This window comes from Anarrhichthys ocellatus, unplaced genomic scaffold, assembly GCF_004355925.1.
Source record: "Anarrhichthys ocellatus isolate YVR2014 unplaced genomic scaffold, GSC_Weel_1.0 scaffold16, whole genome shotgun sequence".
Lineage (NCBI taxonomy): Eukaryota > Metazoa > Chordata > Actinopteri > Perciformes > Anarhichadidae > Anarrhichthys > Anarrhichthys ocellatus.
In genome coordinates, this window is record NW_022280046.1 from 2,644,806 (window position 1) to 2,670,471 (window position 25,666).

Genomic DNA, 25,666 nt, shown 5'->3' on the forward strand with positions numbered 1-25,666 from the left:
TGCACCCGCTGACCCACAGTGCACTAACAGAAGAGGAGGATCACAGTGGAAAGAAAGAAATCATTCATTAAGGTTTTCTTTCTTTCGCTCTGCTCCTGTTTTCTGTATATCCTCCCTCACTTTCTCGCTTGTGTTTTCTTCCTGTCTATCTCTTTCCATCCCTTAACCTCCCCCTTTTTTTAACTCTCTTTCTTTTTAGCCGGCTATGACTGATCCCCCCCCTCTCTCTCTCCCCCTGCTCTCCCTCCTCCTCCCTCAACAGCCATAATTTAAGGGGCTGAAAGGCACGGCGAGCGGAGAAAGAGGAGAGGAGAGAGCTGAGAAAAAGGGGAGACCTTGCAGATGAGAGCCTTCCTTCACGGACGTGGCACAGATGTGAGGGTGTTTTTTTGTGAAATGAGTCGGGGAGGGGCGCGATAGGCTAATTTGCGTGGCATAAAGACGGGGCCCTTTTCATATGCAGAGCGCTACTTTGATGCGCGGCCGATGAAAGCTGGAGGGAGCGCAGGGGAGACGAGAAGAGAGGGTGACGGAGGGGTTCTTTGTCCCCTGACAAGAAGGCATCTGCTCCAGGCTGCCCTCATCTCCTCCTCTCCTCTGCTGCACCGAGGCTCCCACAATGGGCCAGCCGACAGAGAAAAGTGTCATCAGAGCACCTTAGAAAGCAGAACATGAACAAAAAAAAAACAGCCGTTTGGGTTGGCGTACGGGTATGCATATCAATACAGAATTCATTTGACAAAGATCTGAAAGTGCACACGCGCACACACACACACAGACAAATACGTACACACATGCACACTGAATTGTAAAAACATGCAGACGTACTGTAGACACATTTACATAGTTCCACAGCTGACAAAACACATCTTCACTTTGACTGATTCCTCCCATTGAGAAACAAATAAGCCATACAAACTTTCCTCTTTTATGGGGCTCAAGATCAATGGCTTGCAGGGTGAAAGGTGTGCGTGTGTGTGTGTGTGTGTGTGTGAGTATGTGTGTGTGTGTGTGTGTGTGTGTGTGCGTGTGTGCGTGCGTGCGTGCGTGCATGCGTGCGTGCGTGTGTGTGTGTGCATGGCGGGGAGATCAGAGGGAGAGCATGTGCTGAGGTGAGTGGCGGTGGTTTCTTTGTGTGTCCGTCTCGGTCGCCTATGCGCAGACCCCATAGGACCTTCAGAGTGTGTGTATGTGTTCACGTGTATTTGTGTGCATTTATGCATATGTGTGTCCTCGCGGTACTGATCACAGGCGGCAGGCTCACCAGGGCCCTCTCACCAAACACTGGCTGATTTCACGCTCACACAAAAGCCGAGTCTCTGCAGCAGAGCACGGAGGGGTTCGGCAGGCACAACTCAAACTGTCTCCTTTGCTATATAGTTCAGTAAATCTAAAGTATTTCACTCTGTTAACCTCCGGTTTGGGTTTTAGATCACATCAAGGTTTCTGTCACTCGAGAAGGTGTAACAAAAAGATATGTGCGGATTGCATGTGTGAATTATGGCCACGCTAGCCACGTGGCTCTAGGGATGGAAATGTCGGTTGGTTGGTCGGTCAGTCAGTTGACGGCCCACCACTGGTCCAGACTGAAATATCTCAATAACTACTCGACGGATTCCTGGTCCCCAGATGATTAATACAATCCGGCCAACATGGCAGGAGACTGTTGGTCTTGTTTGGATAGGTTTGCATCTGTGATCGACTGTAACAGAGGAAACAAATGTTGTTGAATTCAAACCTATTTTTTTTTCATTTTTGTCAGTTAATATCACAGCTTCCTTCTATAATCCCCGTTCAAGTGCCAGAGCATGAGCAACATTACTTCCTTGAGTAGTTTTAAACTACTTAAGTCATTTTAAACTCAAGGACGTTTTTTAACTTGAGCGAACATATTCATAATTGTATGAGTTTTAGAGGTGAAACAGGTGATCATGAGCAAAGTCGTGCATTATTAATTATAATTGTTGTACATACACATACATTTACTTGCTTTTCGCTGGATCAATATACAACTATGAGACCAGAGAGTCTTTGGGGGGTTCCATCAGGGTAAAAAACATATAAACTAATTGCCAGTGTCTCATTCTAGGTGATCTTTGCCCTGAACCAGACGTTATTACAGCAGGAGTCTTTGAGGGCAGGAAGCCTACAGGTCCCGTACACCACCGAAGACCTCATCAGACACTACAACTGTGGAGATCTCAACTCCATCATCTTCAATCATGACACCTCACAGGTCAGTCTCATCTCATCTTATCTTATTTTTTCTTATGTAGCAGTGAACTTTAACGACTTTCAATGTAGTTAATAAGCTAAGAGTAATTTTGACCCCTTGACCTTTTGGAGTGTCCCAGTGACACGACCCTTGACCTTTTACCTTCACCCCTAACCCTCTGGCCACCTTTCATCCCCCACACCTCCTCCTACACCATCCCTTCTATCAGCTTCTCTATCGCCAATTTACTTCTTCTGTTCTTCCTTCCATTATCCGTGCCTTGTCTTTCTCTCTATTATGTTTGCTATTCTTCCGCCCAGCAATCCCAGTTCACCTTGGTCAGTTTGAATACACATTTTAATGTGTTTTCAGAGTTTCTTTTACTGTGTGAAAATTGAATGAAAAGCGCTGGGAAACGCAAAACAAAAGAAATCTCCCTCTCCCTCTTCTCCTTTTCCCCTTTGTGGGCTTGACTGAACCATCAACCCCTTTCACCCTCTAGGTCCCTAACTTCAATAATGTGACACTGCCACCCAGCGAGCAGGTGACCGCCCAGGAAATAGACAGCTACTTTCGACAAGAGCTCATCTACAAGAGGAATGAGAGGATGGGGAAGAGGGTCAAGGCACTGCTAGAGGAACACCCTGACAAGAGCTTCTTTTTCGCCTTTGGAGCAGGTTGGTGCTAACGATGTACTAGAAATGAATGAAAAGGGATATAGAAACAAAGTATAATATTTCAGTGGTATTAAATGATTATCTCCAGAGATGCCAGTGTTTCAGGCTAAAATGTCAGACTAAGAAGAAGGTATTTTAGGTCTTTGTTTAGTCTCCGTTCATCAAAGCACTCAATAAGATTACTTTTATCTCTCCAACAAAATGACTTAAATTCCTCTTTTTGTTACGAGGGCACTTCTGCAAAGGACAGCTTAACAAACTGAGCAGCTTAACAAAACTCTTGTAGACAAAGAGAAAACATGAAAAAAGGGGACAGAAATCCCGGTTGATCAGAGAGGTGGAACTCACTGATTAGCTTTCTCTCTCTAATCTGCAAGGCTCCTTTCCCATTAAAAATTATATTATTCAATTGTATAAAAAAAAAAAAACACACAACAACATTTCCACAATCCTTTTCTGTATTGGATGTGACTATTATCTTTCACAATGTTTCCCAAAACATTTGACTTACTTTTTATGACAAATACACATTTTCCTCTTCTGTTGAAAAGCAGCTCAGCTCAGCGGCTTAGCTGACTTCGCTAAACTAGACTAGACGAAACCATTGATCTACAGCTTTATCAGCTGAGTGTCCAGATGAAACAGTGTCGTGTTGGGTGTTTCTCTCAAGCAGAAGCTCAATAAAACATCCTTTTTATCAGCTCAGGACTGACCAGAAACAGACATCTGGTCTGTTTGAGTGCTTTCACAGAGTTTTAGAAATGTCAGTTCAATTCTTTGAATTCCTCTATAACTATGCAGCCACCTCACAAGAGCCTGATAAGAGACTTGACTTAAAACAGGGAGTATAAAGGGAACAGATAACAGCAAAGACGATTCCAGAAAGTCGTCTACTGAAGCACGGATGCCTCTTTGTGTGTGTATGTGTGTGTGTGTGTGTGTGTGTGTGTGTGTGTGTGTGTGTGCATAATCATGTTTCTTGGTTGGACAGTCTTTGTTCTGGGGAAATCTATTGGTTTGTTCGGCCTTTGGTTGTTTAATCAAAGCATTGTTCTTACCTAATAGACAAGAATAAGAAGACAGGGCTATTTTGCAATTTTTGGTCATTCCAAACATTTAACCCTTTCCACACGAGATAGTGCTTTACATGTAACGTCAAAAATGTAACATCTTTGAAGCACACATAAAAACCAAAAGCCAAAGGTAAGACATCTTTAAGTGCAGAAGTTCAAAGTAATTATGCACTGAATAGCAGAAGAGAATACAAACCTAAAGATACATAAGTGCAAATGACATCTGCAGGTAAATGACCATGTCATTGAAAAACTAGTTTGAATTATTGTGGCCAGGTTTCTCTAAACTGTATTATGTTTCTAGAAGGGTATGTGCACCAAGAAGTAGACATTCAGTAAGATAGTGCTGCAACTGACAATTACTTTCACAATCGATTATCTTCTCAATCATTCAATAAATACTTTTGTCTATCCGAAAATGTCTACAGGCCAAACCGATGTATTGAAATTGTTTGTTTCATTTAACAACATACCAAAATGCAAATTTATTTAGTTTTCTGTCAAATATGACACAGAACAAATAACTAAATGTATCACTTTTCTTACGATTAATCAGTTATCAATATAGTTGTTATTTCACTTATTGACTGACTCGTTGACTAATCATAGCAGCTCTAATTATTTTTCACTTATTGATTTATTGGTAATTTTCCCTGTGTTGTAAATAATTACTTAATATGACTTCCACTCAAGGTAATACAAATTCAAGTGTTCATAAATCGATTCCAATCAAACTTTATTTATTACACTTTCAATGCAAAACTGAACTATATGACGAATAAACAAATATCTTGACATTAGACAATGTACCAAAGAAAGGGACAATGTCACCATTCATCATAAAGCTCTCATCGGATGTAAAGAAATAATTGTGTCACCATTGTAATTTGATTAAAACGTACCACAGCTTAACGCTTGAATTATGTCCATTTTGCAGTCATAGGTTTGTAGTTCATCACACTCACTCATTAATGGCACAATATGGACTTTTAGTTGATGTGTCAATGGAACCTTAAAAGCCTTAAGAAAATGTGTGATATTTTTACAGTGAAGGGTGCATACACATTGGAAAGAATCTGCTTGCCCCAAATTAGATTTAGCTTGTTATGGGATATGTATGGAGGAGAGGGGATCACATTTTAGTGCGATCAACTTCACAGTCAGATTTTCCTTGTGATGACATCGTCAGAAACATCCTCCACCAAAGTTTCTTTGGTCATTTAGAAGCAGAGACGCTGCAAAGTTGGAGCAGAGAGAGAGGCCTTCACAGTCTGTTGGCCTCAGAGCTGACAGGAAACAGCTGAGGAAAAGCAGACACACACACACACACACACAAACCCTAACAAGGAGTACATTTCACGACGCGTCCCTGAGGAGGTGCCTTTACAAGGGCTTGGTCTAAAAAGGTGTGTGCCTCTGTGTGTATGTGACTGTATGTGCGTGTGTGTTTGAATGTGTGTGTGAGCCGGTGAGTGAAAGTGATACGGGCAATCAGCCCAGAAGCACGAGTCTTAGACATACGGAGGGCAGGTTGGATCGGCATGTTCAAGGAACGGGATGGGGCACATTAGGTTGCACGCACATGTGCATATGCATGAACACACACACACACACACACAAATGTACACACACACACACACTCCCCAGCCCCCAAGACAGATCGGAGAAAAATATGTCCCTAATTATCCCTGGAGGGGTCAGAGGACACACACACACACACACACACACACACACACTACAAAGGAGCCCATTATGTCGGCGTACTCAACTTCCATGTTGCAGTCAGGTGTGAGAGCAGTCTTATCAGTGACCATCTCATGTCTCTCCGAATCTTTGCAAAAGGACGTCTTGACAGATTCAGGATGTGATTATTGAGCTTTTTGTATTTTTTTTAGTTAATGATTTACTAAAGTGTCAGTCTGAGGTGTTGCCAGAAACAATTTTATGTTCGTTTCTGACCAGAAACGAACATAAAATTGCAATGCTGCAAGCTTTAGGTAAATTATGATTACTTGAAATTCATCCAGACTTCAAACTAAATGGGATTCAGAGGAAAAAGCCACATATGTATCATACTTGTCTTCTCCAGTAATGATCCCATTAGCCTGCAGAGGTTGGCCTGCAGATTCCCCACTGACCTATCTGGAAAATCTTTGAGGGTTTCCATTTTCCCCCATAATAGGTTTTATTGCCACAACAAGTTAACAAAACAGTTTGTACACCATAATTTATTCCCTGTCAATTTGCCTGGTTGGATGCAGATTGCGCTTCACTGAAGGAAACTATACTCGCAAAGATTTAGTGTTTGTGGAAGCCTCATTCATGTTTGTCAGGATTGATGACACTAAGCATCTGAAAAAAGTACACTGCAACAACTTGTAATCTGATAAGGGAAGCACTGTAAACGTCTTTGCCAGAAAGAGCATCATATAAATGTGATGATGAACCTGCATCATTCATCTTTTTTTTTAAATGAATTATCTTTTGCTGCAGTAAAACACAATGCTCCTCTTGTAGATCACCAATCTTGACCTGTAGTTGAATCATATCTTGTCATATGAAGCAGAAATGTTATAAAATTGTAATTGAAAGAAGCTGAACCCCACACAAATACGATCATGTAGTATTAGAAGTATAACAGTAGTGAAGAAAAATGGATAAATGTTTGTCTGTGTCTATGGGGAAAGAAATATTTCGTGAATTTATTTTTGTGGAAATTGTTTACGGAGAAAGCATTAATGGTCGACTGTCGCACACTGCCAAACCAGAGCTAACATTTTCTAACCCTAAATGATTTCGCATGCGCTTACAGCACAACACGCAGCACGCACACAGAGCCATGCACTCATTCTCCCACTGTCTAGTTTTCTTTGAGTATCTTAGTGCACTTTGTGGACCATGTCTCAAGTCATCATAAAATATATATATGTATGTATATCTATACATTTTTTTGTCATATCATAGAGACATTTAGCAGCGTTTGTTTGTGAGAAACTATTTGAGAGATTTTCCAATTAAAATTAAGTATTCAATTCAAAGTCAGCCAAATCTTATAACTAGTAATGAGTCCTCCTATATATAACTTCATATTAATTCTAAGATATAGGTTATTTGGTTGTATCCAGACTCACCAGAATGACCAGTTTTGCATCCCAGCCCTTGCTGTTGGAGAAACGTTGTTTTTGCAGCGGTCTGGTCAGAGTGGTGGTCAGAGAGGCAGCAGTCAAACAAACAGAAGTGGTCACTGGTCGGCCCAGAGGAACACACACATCCTTCTATGCCTCTCGCTTCTCACTCGCTGCACACTTGCTGTCTTTCTTCGCCCACCCACCGTACACTCACTTTCATTTTGGTGTGTCTGTCTAAGTGAGACAAGAACAAAGAGAAAGAGAGACTGACTGGGAGATGATAGGAGCTGCTTACACCAGTGTTGTGTTTATGTAGCGCACGCCCGTGATGACCACCCAGCAGTTTATTTACTATTATGTGGGCGTTGTGAGATTAATAGAATAAGAAACATAGCATGTAACACTAAGTTCCTTATACCAGTTTTCCCTGAATAGCCTTCAGCCTTCAGCCTCCGCGCTAGATTAAACTAAAAAGGGGTCAGTAGGGTAACAGAACAGTTGCCTCGACTTTTACTGACATCCACACGCAACTATTGTTGAACAAAAAGGTCCTGACAGCAGTTTTGGAATTTGGCAAGCTTTCGGTGCTGGTGGGTTTTTGATAAGCAACAAAGCTTTGCTTGCTGGCTGAAGTAGTATTTATGACAGATGAGACTTGCCAGTTCTTACACTCTGTCAGGAAGCGTTTGAATCTCAGCAGGCCTGCAGTATTTTTGAAGGAGTAACTAAACATAAAGCGCTCTAGTTGTATCCATTGGGGCAGAAATTAAGTTTTTTTTCCAGTGTTCCCATGTATAACGAAACCGCTGCCCGCTCTTACCCTGCTCTGACTTTAGGGTATTGTCATGCCTCACTATACTTTACTGTACTGTAAGTAAATACCTCCTGGAAATTTGTCTCCCCCCCTCTATCTGTTTGTCTGAAATACCACGGCCATCACTCAACGTAAAGGATGATGTTTAAAAAGCGCCATATGTTCAGGCAGGCATATGGAAGCGGTTATTGCTGCGCTCTATAGGTACAGTAACCCAATCCATGTGTACAATCTCAACCCATGTTCCCTGTATAATCTCTGCCATACCCTGGCACTCTTGACTTTAATAAAATGATATGTTTACTGATGGCTGAGGCCTTCATTTCTGCCGGCTATTCTTGACTTTTCTTCCCCCTCCAGGCTGAACTTGAATGCATCAATGTTTCTCAACCCCAAGCTGCTTAGCACATTGTGATTCCCCTCAGACTCCGCTCCAAAACCACAAATTTGAATATTTGTGGTGGTGTAATTGCCAGTGTGGTTGACAGGCTCTGACTGTTACTGTACTTTGACATGTTTGACTCTTTTCACAGACAATTACGGTTCACCTTTGGATCTTTTGCTATTTAGGTTGGTAGGGCCACGCTAAAGTGAATACCCCTCGGTTAGTGAGCTGTTTAGTGTGGTGGGTAGACTGTAATAAATGGAGCTCCGGCTCATGACAGAGCTTGACATGAACTCATAACTCACACAAAGCACCTTGACTTGTCAGTGTGTGGATAGCTGTCGGTACTGGAGCGGGGAAATAGTCACTTAATACTCTACTGCAGTTTAAGAGTCAGCACCGTGTACTGACTGAACCAAATTTACATTTATATGTGTAATAGTCAAAAATAAATATGACGTAACGAGTGTCAAAGGTGGTATTTTGTAAGTTATTTCTGGTGCACAGTCCCCTTGCGCATCTGATCCTATATATTTTCTGAGAAAAAAAGAGCAAACAAAGAGACAACAGCAGTTTTTCACTTTTTAATTATTCTTCTGTCATCACTGGTGACCCATGCCCAGGTGGCACGCAGTGCAGCCAAACTTTGTTTTAAACCCACAGACTTTTATTTTTAAATCTAGTGATCTCAAAGTTTCTAAAGCTCACAAACATGCCATATATGTTGGAAAATGTGTCTAAAAGTTTGCACAAAGCAACTAGAATATTTCCATTGGACTGAATGGTGCAGCCAAAAAACACATGGAGCATAGCCCTCAGTATAAACATCTTATATCTCCAATAAAGAGTTGGAACAAACTGGTGCAGAATATACAGTACATTATACTGTCAGACAGTTTGGAATAAGATGATTTCAATTTATTTAGCAAGCAGTCATAAGAGAATTTAGACAACATTAAATAGATGTCTATCAAATGCATCTTGTACATAAACCATGCTTTAACTACCCCTGTGTACATAAGATTGTAGGCTCAGAGTTATAGCTGATTGACTGGACATTCCTATTTATATCCCCGGGCTAATTCTCACACATACCTGGCCAGAATCCCTCCAGTGTGTTTTCACACCGAGCACTACATCACTGTGGTTGCTGCCCTCTTTTGCTTTTCTTTCTTCCCCAGATGGTGTGAAAGTCAGAAACGTGGTGCTTTTTTCACAGCACCTCACCCTCATAAACAGCCAGTTTACAACTGTTTGGGGCAGTCGCTGACATGAGTACACACATGTCATACAGCACCATTAAAATCCAGACCAGACCTACCACACACTTGGTAGGGAAGTGAGCAGGCAGGGGCGAAACGTCTGCCAAACCTGGATTAAGTCCTGCATTTAAATTTGCGTGACACATTTTTCCTTAAAAAAAAACAGTTGCAGTTTTGAATGTAACATCTTGTTGAATTATTTTTTTTACTGGAATAGAGACAAACATCATAACAGCCAAAAATCAACCGCTGAAGTGGAAGATGAGAAAACAGGGATTATTTCAGTGTTCATTCACATTTTTAAAGGCACTGACAAATAATGTCCAGCCAATAGGGGTATTTGAACAGAAAATGCTCAATGAAAAACAACACACAGTATTTCTTTTGCATCCTCTAGCGATGCCAAAGTATATGCGTCATTTGGGTGCAAAAAAGCTCGCACGAACGTCAGCTTATAAAAATGTCCCCTATTCCTCAAGAGTTTGCGCTTGAAGCTGCAGGCTGATTGCTTGCCCCCAAGGAAGTGCTGGTTGCAGCATTGTCGAGAACCGCTCATGGCTCATCGACTCCAGGGGAGTGAAGACGAGTTTGGTTGTAACGTTAGCGTGTCCAGCATCCAGCAGCAAAAGTGAACGTCAATCAACGAGTTTGTCCGCTACAGACGACTTACTCGACTCAGTCTGCAGAGGCCTGAAGAGCCGTTCATAGATTCACACAGATTCCTTGCTTTATAGTAAGATAATCGAACAGACTGTATGTAAGAAGTAGACAGAGACATTGTGACGTCACCCATTGGTTTGGGAACTGCAGTTTTGAAGCCTTGAGTTCTGCGATTTATCCGTCACCATCTTGGATTATGGCTGACGCCATCTTGGCTTTTTGCAGCCAGAAAAATGAAAGTTACCATATTTGAAATGCGGAGGAGTGACGTAGAGACGCCGTATACGGCTCTGGTCGACCTTTAAGCCCGCCCTAAAGCATATTCCGCTCTATGGTCTTTTTTACTATAAATGGGATTTTACTGGGTTTTTACTGGATAATCCTCAAGATTTCAATGGGGATGAAGAAGTCAGTCAATAATCAGTGTTTCGCCAGTTAAATGCCTTTAATGCAAACTAGTAAACAAATGTTTGGTTTGCATTAGCAGCAATTTAACTTGATACGACTGTGGGAGAGTTGAGATAGAATTACAACGGTCATGCCGGATTGCATCATGTATGCATTGTTTCCTAGGAATCACTCCTGCAAGTAAATAAATAGATATTACATACATATTCTGATCTATATCTTGATATTACATGTAGCTCATATTACATATTACTCAGTTCATTTACTAAAACTAAAATCCAATCAGTGACAGTACAATTCTTCATCTTTTATGGGATGTGAAACACTGAACAACTGACCACGTGTCCCTGTTTTTCTAGTCCGTCTGTATAGAGCTTCCTCTTGATCTTCTTCCTCTTCAGAGGTGAAATATTATCTTACATATTTACAATCCTAAATACATCCCATACAACCGTGAAACACATTTTACCAGTGCGATGTTAACATGTCAGGAGCATCTGCAACGTATCATGTGGTACATCTCTGTCTGTTCTTAAATTGGAGGATAAACATGTCAGCCGCTCTGAAAAACTAACTGGCTGTTAAGCTGCTGAGTGAAAGGCACCTAAACACATACATTTTGTTGCACTCATCGGGTCAAAGGCCTCCATCTCTGCACTTGAAAGACATATTTCATACAGCCCACACTTCTCTCCCAGTCACAGCAGGGAAACCTTGTCACAACAGCTTGTTTTGATTTATTGAAAGAGTTGAACTCCTCACCCCTGACCCCATTCAAACTCAACAGTATTTCCGTATACACCTGGAACTGGCTCTTAACAGGCCTGCCCAAGGCCACAAATACCTCACTTCTATATGAAAGGAAAAGGGTAAGGACAATTATATACGTAACTAGCAAGCAGCAGTGCATCTATTGATGATTCTGAGTGGGAATTGTTATGCAGGCCAGTCCCTTTTCGTTTTGGAGGTAAAACATAACACACTGCCCAGAGGGGATGAAGATATGAAGAGACAGAGGAAAACATGACTTGTGTGATTAGTGGCTTCTACTCTCTCCCTCTCTCCCTGGAGTTATCGAATACTGTTTTGTTTCATTGGGGTGGAGAGTTTTCTGGTTCGCTCTATGAATATGCACGGCTTATGTGCATCGTCACACAAGCTGTGTGAATGCATGCAGGATTCTGGGGTGCCAAAGAGCATATATAAATATAACTTTTATATATCTTATAAGGGTTAGGGTTAGGGCAAAAATAGAGCTTTGTGTAATTGTGTGATGCCACGTTGATGCAGCAATAGCAATATAATCGTCTGCATTCAACACTAACAGGCTCAGTTTTATTTTCAATTACTGTAGTAGGTTTTATAACTTAATTTTACAAAAATAAAGGTCTGCAGCAAATGAGAGAGTGTAATTAAAGAAATATGATTTTCCGTTTTTTGTTCAGGCTGTTTCAGTAGTTGGCACAGATGTAAAAGTTGTCCATGCTTCATTGTGAAGTATTTGCAGGGAGGCAAGAGACTTTTTGGACAGCTAAGCTCACTCTCACTGTGTTATCCAGAACTCTAGTTAACTAGTAAGTGAGGGATAGAGGACAGAATGATTTGGGAGGAAATGGGATGAACGGAGGTTTGGTAATTGACAAAGAGAGACACATGTTTCTGTCATAGTAACTAAATCTGCCAGGAAAGGAGGATAAAAAGAAGAAAAAAAGACTTAAACAGTGACATAGGGGGAGATCGGGTAAGATAACACAGCCAGAAACAGAGCCTTTGGATCTGCTCTTAGTTATAATCTAGACATAGATCACAGATGATCTGCAGGCCTCATTTGACATCAACAAGATCTCTGGCAGATTATTCAAATTAAATAGGCACAAAATTGCCCCCTAAGCCACGTGTTTTCGATGGAAGCTCTGTGAGGAAAACATCTGAGAAAAACTACGATGTGGAATGCTTTTTAAAGAGTGAGCTTGCATCCGACTCCCCATTGGTATTTTCTTTCTGTACTGAGATAAATGAAAGGCTGAGCAGAGACTCGCAGCAGGAAGCGAGGCTGGCCCGGGATCATGTGTTATAAGTGGAGGCCGCAAAATGCAAACTGAAGGAATACTGTTTTGGAAGGTTGGGACGAGCAAAAGAAACACGTTTGAGGAAAAGAAACACTGTTCTGTCTCAGAACTCCTGCTGGTTGAACGAGCTGAAAGATTGCGATCAAACCTCCAGCGCATAACAGTCTGCAATTGATTTAAATATAACACAGCCGGTTGTGTTGCTTGGTAGAAAACGTTCTCAATTTCCTAGATAAGTTCACTTCGGATTAATTCAAAACTTGTTGGTGCTGTTTTAGACTAATGGTTTTACTGATGCCAATCTAGTCCTTTTGAACCCACAATGCATCCTTCAACTCTGCAGTGTGTGAAGCCTCATTCAGTCAGTATGGTCCATCACAGGGCTTCACAACTTTGTTTTGGGCTTGTAACCCAAAAATTGCATTATGTGTGGTGGCCATTGCAACCAAAGACTGAGATCATTTTATTTGAGCATAACGATGTACAATTATCCAGTAATTCGTGAGCAAAATGCAAAGATTAGAAAACATTATCCGAAAATAAATTACATTTTGTGCTGCAAAAATGTTCTGCATTCCTATCCTGTTAACCATCTCACAACCCCTCAGAATAGTTATCAGACATATCTATCAGAACAATACACATGTTGTATTCCAAATGTAGATTTCTCTGTGGTAATGTCAAACTGAAGAAGAAGAATTGTCTCATTTTTCACAGATACTTTATTGATACCAAAAAGTTAATCTAACATGCTCTACTGACACAGGCAGAAACAAAGTAGACTTGCACTTGAAAAAATAGACTCGAAGTGAAGAGAATTCAAACACTCAAAGGACTTTTCCTGAATTGGATCTGATCAGTGAAGTACATTTACGAAGAGTTTTACTTTTATAAAACTTTAGATTCATACTCATTGTGCTTTTTACATCACTACATTTGTGTTACACCTACAGTTAGTATGCAAATTGACGATTTTGTACGGCACTTCAGAGTCAATATAAAAAACTCAGCCGACCTGAGGTCAGGTGGGCAGGTACCCCCCCTTAAACTGCTTTTAAAATCTCTTTTCTTTTATCATATGGATATTCTCTGAGACAGTATTTCTAGGTGAAAAGGAGACATTCAGTTGCAGGGACATTCAGAGCTAGCAGTGCTCTGGTTTAAGAACTGCTCACTTTTACTGAATTTTCTAACTTTGATCACTGTTTCATATGGCCACAGTGAATGAGCTGGTGTGTGCTCAAGCGCCATAATTTCTTGGCAGAAAGAGCAAAACTGAGGCGAGTGTAGAGACTATTGCAGTCTGACAGATGTAAACCCTAACACGGCTCCAGAGTGCTGTGTGCCACCACAAATTTTGAATGTGAGTTTATTTAAAAAACAACCTCACACCACAGGCCTCTTATGTGCTCTGTTTCTCATTTATTTTAGCATAAATTCAAAGCTGAAGTTGCTCAGCACGATCTCAAGAGAACTTGTGCAGACAATTTTTCCTGTTTTTACCCTGACGATAAACACGGCGAAACATAATTCATGTAAAAAGACAAAGTGACAAAAATGTGGGCATGTTTAATAATCCGTATCTTTAATTTCCACAAGTGAACATAAAGCTGCGGCAAATTATACATTTGTTCTTTGCAATTTTACTCATGAAGATTTCTTTGTAAGCTAAACAAACCACCTCTCCCATCATTCTGGGCACATCCCCCAAATACTACCCATAATACATTTAACTTAGATGCTTTTTTAACAGAACATCAGTCATCAACATTTGTCTGCGGCAGGGACATTAGTTCCAGAAACATTGAGATGATTCTACTTAATAATAACACATTTGCCCAGATAAACAAGGTGTCCTGATATGTGATAACTACAGATGAGGTGGAGGTGAAGAAAGCAACGACTCACATTTCCTCTGCTACAATAACATCTACTGTATGTTTTAAAGTTAATGATTTAGGACTTTTAGAGGTGAGAAGTTCTGACTCTTTTTTTAAAAAGAAATGTACTTTTTTGTATCTCTTCAAAGGTCATTTTCTAGACCCTGTCTCCATGGTTCTGCTTTGGAAATGGTTGGAAAACCTGCATACCAAACTAAGATATCACTTCAAGCAGCACCGGCTCCACTCCTGTTTTGTATAGCAGACTTTACATGGGCACTGTGTCAAGATACAGTCTACACAGTCTCAATAGAGAGGTGTTTAAGCCCTGAACCAAAGGCAGGATGCTGTTATCCTCAGCCATCACAGTCTGGCATCTGACGTCTTAACATTCCTGTATTGTTTTGCATGCCTTTTCTCTTTGTCTCTATTCCTGTTCTTCTTCTTCTTTCCATGTTAAATTCAACCACTGGCATCAGCCCTCATTCCCTTTGTCTCTGCTTCTGTCTGTCTTGAACTGTTTGGTTTTTTGTCTGAGTCCCGATGTTGTTTTTGCATCAACTTGTTTTTCGTCTTCCCTCCATCTCTCTTTCAACAGCCTGTGTCTGTTTACGAAATAGAGATCGTATCAATTTGACAATAAAGGAATGACCTATTGAATTCAGCCTGTTTCTGAACTGTGCGTCTCACTATGGCTGAGAGAAACCCAAAGAGAAATGTTTTGGTGGTGGTTGAGGTGTTAGCATTCTTTGGCTTGACTTAAGAAAGGCTTATTTCACGGAACAGAGTTGTGTTTGTGCTCTCTGCTTGCTGTTTTGGGTCTTTTCAAAGTCATACAACCATATCACCGGTGTGTTCACAGCTTTCTCATATCGCCGGTATCTTACACTCAGGAAGTCATAACAGATTATCAAATGCATTTCATTTTGGCAATTTATGAGGTATAATAGCAGCAGTTGACATAAAATACAAACCGTCACTTACACTAAATCACATTTTCTTTTAAATGGTATCAATGAAACCTCCAGTATCAAAAATTAAGATGGATATGCACGAACAAATATTAATAAATCCCATAAAAATATGATTTAACCCTAAGGAGCAATCTCTGAATACCCTGAGTATGTTTTTATTTCTAGTAACATAACTTTATTTATATATATTGTACAGAGACAAGCTGAGCAAAGCAGTTGATAGTGCTGATGTGGGCTTTCTCGTAGTGTCTACATTTATTTCTGTAGACCACAAAAACGTTTTTTTAAAGGAAATCTAAAAACATAATTGTTAATTTATTCAGTGAATTAGAATGGCACAGATAGACTTTCAATAAAAGAGGAACAAGAACGAGTTGGGATAAATTCACTTTACCTGTAATACGGCTATATTATAGTTTTATAAATGTCTCTTCTGTATTTTTGTGCATGGATAGTGAAACAATATTTTTTACAACATTGAACTGTTTTAAGAGTTGTGATTATCATATAAAAACATGTACATTTTTATAGGCCTCTGTCATTTTGTATTGTATTTTGGGTCCCTGGCAGCTTTGCACAGTATCAAATTTGCAAAATGACAAGTCAGACAATTGACCATGCGTGTTGGGTAAAGACGGTTTAAATGATGCAAGACAAAGGCAAAACTGAATGCACATAAAGTCATTAAAAAGAACCAAAATCAACCAGAACTGAATGTTAACACAAGATAGATGAGATATTTAGCCATGCTAACACCGTAGCTCCCTTTGTAGATACTGCAAACGACCAAAGTGTTTTGTCTAAGGGTGTGCTCAAAAATGTAGATTTAAAATGTTCATTTGACTTGAGGAAATGATGACATCATGCTCAGAAACAAGGTCCATACAGTAGGTCATTAACGGCCGAGCAGCAGAAGCACTAAAACATGTGGAGGTTTAGTTTGGCTGTCAGTAGTTTCAACCTAAAACTGGACTTCACTCTTTCTTCATCAATCTATGTTTTTTGAAATGCACAAAAGTACCATTTAATTTTTATGAGATAGAATACAGAGAAGGGAGGATTGAGAGATGCAACAGATTGGAGGTAAAATTGAGTGTGCTGTAGGTTTTGGAGTGGTTAAAACCAATGACAGTGCAAGATTTGTTTTTCTTGTGACCAAAGCTGAATTTTCAGGCTTTTATGCAGACACATTTAACCTAACATATCTTGGTTTTGGCTCCCGATGTTCTCTCCTATGCTATTATATTAAGCATATCCTTATCCTGCAGAGTTTGGATCAAAATGACAACATATAGTTGCAAGTAACATCATCCTAAATTGATTCCAGGCGAAAACGTCCATTTTTGAAACAATTTTTGCAAGACCCATCCAGTGGTAAAGAATCTTGGTGCCTGCTAGGATAAATATTATATTAACATTAAGAGGCTCTTAGGTCTCAACACCACAAGTTGGCTACGTTACATAAATTATCAAAGTCTGAAAAAAACAACATTAACTGCTGCTATCCAGTAATTGAATTGCGGTTAAGATATGTTAACATAAAGCACTTAGTGCTTCTCTGCTTGATTCCTGTATTCCTGTCACCATCCAACATTTTAGCACAGTGGCTCTGGGGATGCCAATGTCAGTTGGTCGGGGGGTTTACCACTTCCATACTGTCCCACGTCCATACTGAAACATCGAAACAGCTATTTCACAGATTGCAATTGTGTACGTTCATGGTCCCAATAGGATGAATCCAAAGGACTTTGGTAATCCCATGACTACTCTAGTGCTGCCAAGAGCTGATTTCAATGATTGTACAAAAATACAGTATGTTCAACTGAATGCTACCAAAAATTTGATGTATTTTACCACAAATGATTAAAGAATGAAGTAAAGACTGATAGATTACATTATAATACCTCATAATGACTCTCAACCTGTTTGATAGTATTTTATCATATTGTCTAATTTCTGAGAGCAACAGTGCCCTGTTCCTTTCGCACTTGCCTGCTAATAGGTGAGGTTGAGATTTTAATAGAGGGGTGAACAGACTGTCCATCAAAGACTTAAAACAGTATGATTTAAGCAGGAATAAGAAGAAGTGCTATCTAAGCAGAGCCTGTTTTTCCAGACATTTGATATGAGCCTTCATTTAGCTGCAAAACAGGAGGTTGGCTGTGTGATGTCTATGCCAGTGGAAAACCAATAGTTTTTCTGTTACTTGTCTTTGACATGCCTGTCACTTTTATGGATGGCTTCGTCTCCTTGACTGTTGAAGACCCTGAGCTTTTGCTCGACTGTTAGCAACTCGCTGAGCCAATACAATGATTTTCCAGTAAAATCTTTGGCTGGTTAGTACATCCGATGTCCTAGAAATGTCAAATCCTAAACGTCACTCTATTATTTAGTTTTGATAATAGTTTGAGTAGCTTAACTCTCTTTTTTTAACAGCTCTCTTCCTGCGTGTGTAATTTATGTTCCTAAAACCACGGCCGTGTCAAATATCTACACAAGAATAGAAATTGGCCAGTGGCAAGGCGTATTCAAGCCAAAAGTTTGTGGCTTCATGTTATTGGCAACTAAAACACTATAGACTAAAGAAAGTACCAGACACCTCACTGTCATCTTTATTCAGATCTTAGTCGTGGTGGTAATAGCGCACTAGCAGGGAATATGCTAGCAATGGCTGCACGGGCTCAGAATGGCCTCGGTACTGCCTGTAGCATTTGTTTATCCAACATGCCGTAATGTTATGAGAACTGCTGCTTGGGCAGTGGTTACAAGTTGTAATGTAAATATCGATGTGTATGGAAAAGGAACGCTATTTAAGACTTACCATATGTTCTTAATAATGTGAGCCGCTGATTGTGGAGACTGGATGTCTTCCTAAGGACGGATACTCTTGTGGTTCTCATCTGGTGTTCCTCTTACTAAGTACAGGTGTGCAGAACGGTTTGTATTTAACTTGAAGGAAACCTTTCTGTACGCCGATAACGAGATAATTTCACTTTCCTTACAACATAAGTGACCTGTTTTCTAACTTACAATTCCATTTCTTTCAACTGTTTTTTTTACATGCAAATCTTATATTGTAAGTCAAGTGACATCATCTCATGCTAAAAGACATTCATAAAAAGTCTAAAAACAAAGCCAGCATCATCAATTCCAGATGTGATATAGAAGAAGTAGACTTATTTCAATTATCAACCCCTGTCTCCAAAAATTACATTAATTAACAACAACTTTGCTTCGGCATGTGTGTGGCAAGGGTTTGTCACTGTACAACAGGGTTGCAAAATGCAATTTGTAGTCCAATTTTTCTCCATAAGAAAAACACACAAAAAAAACAACTGTTATATTTGAAGGGTGGAGAATGAATTTAGTACAGTATCTGCAAAATGATTGTTTTTTGCAAAGATTTTTTTGGTTATTTTAAGTAAAACAATTTTTCCGCAACAGTAACCAAATGTTTTAGAATCCTTATGCTAATAACACATGGAGCACAGGACATGAACCCTGGTGTCTGGTGTAAAAGTTGTGTGCTTTGTACATGCAGCCTTACAGTCCAACAGTACCTTCACCTCCCACACAACTTCTGTGCGGTATAAGAAAGTCCCACTTCCTGGATCTAGGCAGCAATTGTGTTTCCTCCAAATAGTCGACACTTATAGACTGTTATAAGCGCTGTCACTTCATTGAAAAGTTCAGTACCACACATACCAACTCTGTAAGTTTCTATAACCATGACATGAGCTAATCTGTGACTCAGTGGTGCCATATATGAATGTCGCTGCGTGTAGGGAGTTAGCTGTGAATGAGAGCTTTCAGGTCTGTCCCTGGTCATTATCTCTGCCATCTCACTGCTCCTGGAAAGACATACAGTCTACATATTGTGCATTGATGTACATATTTTGATATTTTATAGTTTTAAAATGTATGAAATTGGCCTAAATAAATAATCTGTGGAAATATATGTCAGATGTCACTCCAGAAGTGGGCTTCTTAACCAGGGGGTTGGGCCTCAACTATGGTCTGCAGGCCTGTTTCTAGTTTCTAGTAGGAGCCTGAACGGATATGACTCCTTCTATTTCTTATGTCGGGAACCTAAAGCAACACTGATGTGACACATTTTGGGCCTTAACTTGGAAAACTGTAATAATGTCCAAATCAAATCAATTTGAATTTATTTATTGACGTTATGTAGTGTGGAGAGGGAAGTTATACTCAGCAATAACATCAAATGTTTATAGCTGGAGTACAAAGAAACGTTTTTATTTAGATTTGCCATGTGAAAACCAATAACCAGAAAAAATGTCTGTTATATTTTGATTTTCCTTGAAACCAGCGTAGCAGAACTAAACTTAACACTGCATGGAAGAATGCAACTTTATTTACGAGTTAGCGCCACAATGTTAGCATTTTTATCATGTGTGTTTTGTTTTGAAGCAAATGTAGAAGTATTAAATGTGGAAGTAGTTTTGCTATGTGCAGTGAGTCACTGTGTGGCTCCCAATGATCTAAAAATGTCCTCACTAACCCAGGCATTGATGCTTGCTGTGTCGCTGTAGGAAAAGGAGGCGCAGGTGTTTTCTCACCACAGTCTTCTCAGTGTTTGACCGCACAGACATTGCTATTTAGATAGTGTTTTTTTGTATTCTGCAGAAAAAATGAATGCCCTTCCATAGGCTGAGGAACAATATTCATCCAGGATTGCATGAGGTTTCTTTCTTTCTGACAGAAACACAGACTAATGTATTACTTGGTAGCAAGTATTAGCAGTATGAGAGAGAAACAGAGAGATGTAGTTGTCACGAATCACCTGACATATTTAGGCCCCAAAGTTCGGGTCAGTTGCCAAAGGCTACATCATACACAAGGCCTCGTTTCAGGAAAATGCAGACCTTCTAAAACATAATTTTCTGTTACTACTTTCTGCCTTTTTCCGTGGCATCAATCATTTTTAATCAAAGGTGTCTGAATTCGTTGTTGTTTTTAATTCCGTGACATCGGTGCAAAGGCCGGCTGCAGGTTCTGCCTTTTTTTTCCAAGTAAAAAACCTTTTTTTTGTTAAGGTGGACTGCTGGTCATAACAAATTACCTCCATTAAAGTCATCCTTTAGTCTTTTGTTTGTCAAATTTCCATAACTTTTTTCCCAAAATAGGTTCTCTCAAAAAAACAGGGTGTCATTTTTGATCTCCTAAAAAAAAGCTTCTTCCAATTTTTCGAAGTGGGGTTTGGACTTGTTTTGGCAATTCATCAGACCCCTTATAACCGTTTCGTTTGTTTTTTGTTTTGTGCCGAAGGGTTATTTAAATATCTCCTTCTCTTGTCTCAAGCATATAATAGCAGAGAGGTTTTTTTCCAGACTCGGTCCCCAAAAACACATTGAATCCTTTGGGGACACATCAGCTTTGATGGTTTACCTCCTATTAAAATTTGCGTGTGTATACGAATTTGTATGTGTGTGTGTGTCCCTTTGAAGTTTTGAATTCCGCCCACCCTTCTGTGGCCCTACATTGTGCCGAACAGCTTCATTTGTCCCACCTTAATCCTCTGAAGTAAACTCACATAAATCACACTGAGTTGTTTCTAAACGTGGGCAGGCTGGGAAACTCTGTCTCTCTGTCTGGTTTCCAAGTCCCACGGAGAGTTTAAAAGCTGCTGGTTATTCATTTAACTCACCACCTGACCATCAGGTTTTAAAGGGTCCATCAGACTTTATTATTTTGGGACAGTGTTCCTCGAGTTGCTAAGCAGACAAACATCACTTGCATTTACCAAAAATACTAGTTAAAAAGGTTATTACATTTTGTCAAATGTTGCACTTTTCAGTAGTACCCCTCAGTCCTCTTCCATGGTTATTACACACTGGGACATAGTTTTAGCCAACACTTATTAGTTCTAGAGATGAGGCAGCATGATGGCACCCATAGTGAATCGAGGCCAACCTCTCTCTATCGATGGCTCTGGGCCAGATTAAAGTGCCGGGGCTCATTGTTTACACAGCTCTGTGGTGCCACGGCCGAACAGGCCCAAACAATGGGCCCCTGCTCCCCCTTGTCAGAGTAAGGGGAAGAATGGAGACCTCTTGACATGGCAACCTGAAGCCTCAATGCCCCCACTTCCCGGAGCTGAGAGGGTCAGGAGCGAGGAAGAGGGGAAGAGGGGAAGTTAGAGATACGGAAGAAGGAGAATGGAGAGATGAAAATGGAGGAGGGAGAAAAAATGGCTGATATAAGGGCGGATGAAGAATCATCAAGGACAGAGAAAGAGAGACAAAGAGATGAAGAGAAATGAAACAAAGGATAGTCTATGAAACAAAAGTAGCAGAGGAAAAAGCTGAAGAGAGGTGGTGCTGAATGGAAAGGGTGTAAATCAGCAGGTGTAAAAGTAGGAAATAGAAAGCAAAGAAAAGTCGAGCACTTTATTGTTTTGGACACAGCACAAGTATGAAAGGATGCAAGAGGAAAGAAATAGTTCAACATTTTGGGAAATAACCTGATTTACTTCCTTGCCAAGATTTAGACGAGAAGATCGATAATGCGCCATAAGGTGGTTAGCATAGCTTAGCATAAAGACTAAAAGCCGGGGAAACAACTAGCCTGGCTCTGTCAATTTGCTTGCAGTACCTAATCATTAGCATTTGGAAGGGGAGGTCATCACTTTTCTTTTTTTGGTCGCAGGTCACTTTCTTGGCAACAATACAGTCATTGATGTGCTTCGTCGCCAGGGATATGATGTGGAGCACACCCCTGCTGGGAAGCCCGTAAACAGGTACAATGCTAAAATGCCTAAAATGCCCTTAATCCCCCCACACACACACACCTCCCACACACACACACACACACACACACACACACACACACACAGGTATCTCTAGCAACACATTTAACGACCTGCTTTTTGTGATTTATCATGACAATAGATGTGCATATTTAACGAATCGCCATCTGACTTTACTTGACAAGATGACTGCAATCTATCCTCCTGAAATCAAAGAAATCTTTTTCTTGTAATTTTATCAACACTGAGTTTATGTTTTATGTTCGTGAGATAAAATGCTAAAAATCTTAAAATTGTAGAATAGTGTTTGCTGAAATGGAAAAAGCTTTAGTTTCACTAATGATGGGGAAGGGTAAATTGCTGGTAAACCAGATTTAGGTACAAATCCAGACATGAGACAAACCTTAAATTGTACACAAAAAATTCAACATTACCTATAATGATGTATGATGAAAGAATATTTAAATGATTGGTTTTCTCAGGGCCATTTTTGTTCCAGCAATTTTTTTAAATGAAAAACCTCCATAAAAAGCAGAAGAAATGTCTGAGTAACAAGAGATGACAGGAGAGACTGAGAAAGTGAGAAATACAGAGATCACGGATGGAAAACTAGGCAGAAGATATCATGTTTCACCATAGCTGTTGCACATGATGACTTCTTCTGAAAACATGATTCTGTAAAAGTCCAAGGCCCATACTTTATCACTTAAATCGGTGTAGGGTTTCATTTCCATGCCACATTTTACAGGGCAACCACTGTCTCATGGCCCTGACTTGAATATATTCCTTTCAACTTTTTCACTGGATTTCAAATGGGAAATCATTTTCCCAGTAAGCACAACTCCATAGTTGGTCTGTGTTCATTTGCAGACCTGAAACAGATGTTCAAGTTCTGCTTCGGCCCTTGTGAGAAATGCATTGTCTGCAAATAAGGAAAAACTGCGCTCAGTAGTTATCCATTGAGGGATTCTCACTTTCCCCAAGTGTTCCTGAACATCAGTATTATTTTATCGTCTCATCATAATTTATTACTTTACCTGTACTATTGACAATGGAGAGTGAACCACTAATCTATTTATCACATAAAGGGCTCATTTTGGTGTGGAAGTTGGTGATCAAAGAAAAGAAAAGAAATAGTGAGATTCAGAGCGCTGTTGTTTTTACAGTTGATACAAAGGACTTTCATTGCCTTTAAACTTTCAGCAGGAGAATTATAAACTTAACTGTTATTATATTACCAACAGTGAGCTTTACATGAATTGGCTATTTGTTGTTCCCATTGGTTTAAACTAGTGTATCATTGTTAGTCTTAAACAAGGATGCTGTTAACTCAATGAGCTTTCAAGTTATAATCTTTAGGATTTTCATGGAATCAAGCCCTGTTTTTGATGCTATTTATCATATCATATTATCATATTTTCCATTGTAACAGGCGGAGTCTGCCATTCCTGCACTCAAATCGAATTGCTCTCAAATATGTGAGGGATTTACAAGAAACGATGCATTGTTTGCTGTTCACTGTCCCAAGGCTGTATCAGAGCTGTATTAAGTTACTGCTAATGCATACCAAATGCATACTGCTTTACATGAAAAGCATTCAACTGGCGAAACATGGGATGGCTGTTACTGTGAAGCAATAAAACAATGCGGTTGTCACAGCAATGAGAGCTGACCGCGATCATTCATCAAAACGAAGGTTACAATATTGTAACCCTAGTTCTATAAGCACAGGTAGAGCCATATAGTGGACTCTACGCAAGTACGTGTGGACCCCGCAGTATATAATGCAGCACACCCAGCTGTCTGCCATCCTACACCCTCTTCAGTGAGTGACGTAGGAGCGACAGGTCCCCCTTGGTCGAGGGCTCTGCTTTTGCTTATATAACTGGGGTTACAATACTGTTACATCCATTCTAACTCACACAGGCTCTGTCCTCAACTGGACTCTATGGGCATGGTGGGAAGAGCCCGATTAATGCACGCCCTGCTGCAACATACCACAGACCCAACCACACTAATCTTGACCAGCTAGATGTGAGTCATCGCAGTCAGGTAGTATGTAAATTAGCTGGTAGAGCCATGGCCTAACCTTTCAGGAGTCAACAGACCCCCTCAGCCTATCCTTCTCAGGAACAAAGCCTGGAGAGGATGTCCCAGAGTGGGCAATACGCCTATCGCACCAGCCTCCTGAGACAGAACACCCCAGAACTGGGGGATGTTCCAGGGCTGGCCCGCCATTATCTGAGTCATTTCTGCATACCACGATGCAGAGTGGCTAGCTTGGACACCTGCTCCTCCCTCACTTTCTCCAACATGTAAGGGATGAGTCGGATAAAGGCGGGGAAAGTGGCTTTCTTGGCCATGGCACTTTGGTGCAAATGTGTCCACCCTCAGGAGTGGATCAGGATTTTCCTGAACCATGTCCAAATCTGCTTCACCACCTTGGTGGGAAGCCTCCACTCATCTGGTAGGGTTCCGCCTCTAGACATGAGTTGGGCACCCCTGTTCTCCAGTCAAGGAATGACCCAGCAGGGCTGCGGGCTGAACCACGCCCTGCCTGTGCAGACCACCACGGTGCAGTTGTTGGTCCTCATCATCACGTGTTTCCCCCATATAAGGGGCCTGAAGTGGTGGAGGACCAAGGACACTGCAAATCTGCATGATGGTCAATACAGTCATCATCACACAGTTTGCCAACTGTTTGCTGCGGGGCTGTTTATCTGTGTTCCGATAGAGTGGACCGCAAACTGCACACATTGAACACAACCCCCAGCCACCTGTTGGAGTGGCTGAGGGTTGTTGTGCTCTGCTTCCAGTTGACCGCAAACCTCAACTGGAGTAAGACCAATTGACCCTTGTCGAACATATCGCATTCTCTGGACTTGGCCATGATGATGAAGTCTTCAAGATAAAAGAAGACACTCATGCAACGGTCGTGCAGTGGCTGCAGTGTCACATCCACACATCTGCTGAAGTTGCGGAGAGCCAACAGAATAGCTGAACAGCAGCCTGTTGTACCGGTAGGCTATTCCCTGGAAAGTGAAAGACGCAAGAATTTCCTTTGTTTCAGAGCCACCTTGACATGAAAATATGCGTCCTTTAAGTCGACGGTGGTGAACCAACTCTCCGTGTGCACTGTGGTGGTCGGATAGCTGTAGAGATCTCATGTTTAGATTCTTCAGTTTAAGGAAAAAAAATATGCTCAGTGATGTTCCTTATTCACTGGGGCTGTCTATTTTTTTCATGTAGTGCAGTCTACCATAGCAGACTCCGCGGGTGGCTATCTCATTGCAGATCTGTGTTCTTGTGTGTGTGTGTGTGTGTGTGTGTGTGTGTGTGTGTGTGTGTGTGT

The 25,666-nt window shown here is 40.7% G+C and overlaps 1 protein-coding gene across 1 annotated transcript in view; it reads left to right on the forward strand.

The window, feature by feature from the left end:
• Nucleotides 1–25,666, forward strand: part of trabd2a (TraB domain containing 2A) — a 54,171-nt gene that overhangs the window by 22,791 nt on the left and 5,714 nt on the right. Inside the window, exons 3-5 of the mRNA XM_031855755.1 lie at nt 2,090–2,236; nt 2,718–2,892; nt 22,215–22,305. Of these exons, the coding sequence (XP_031711615.1) occupies nt 2,090–2,236; nt 2,718–2,892; nt 22,215–22,305 (413 nt within the window). The remainder of the gene's footprint in view (nt 1–2,089; nt 2,237–2,717; nt 2,893–22,214; nt 22,306–25,666) is intronic.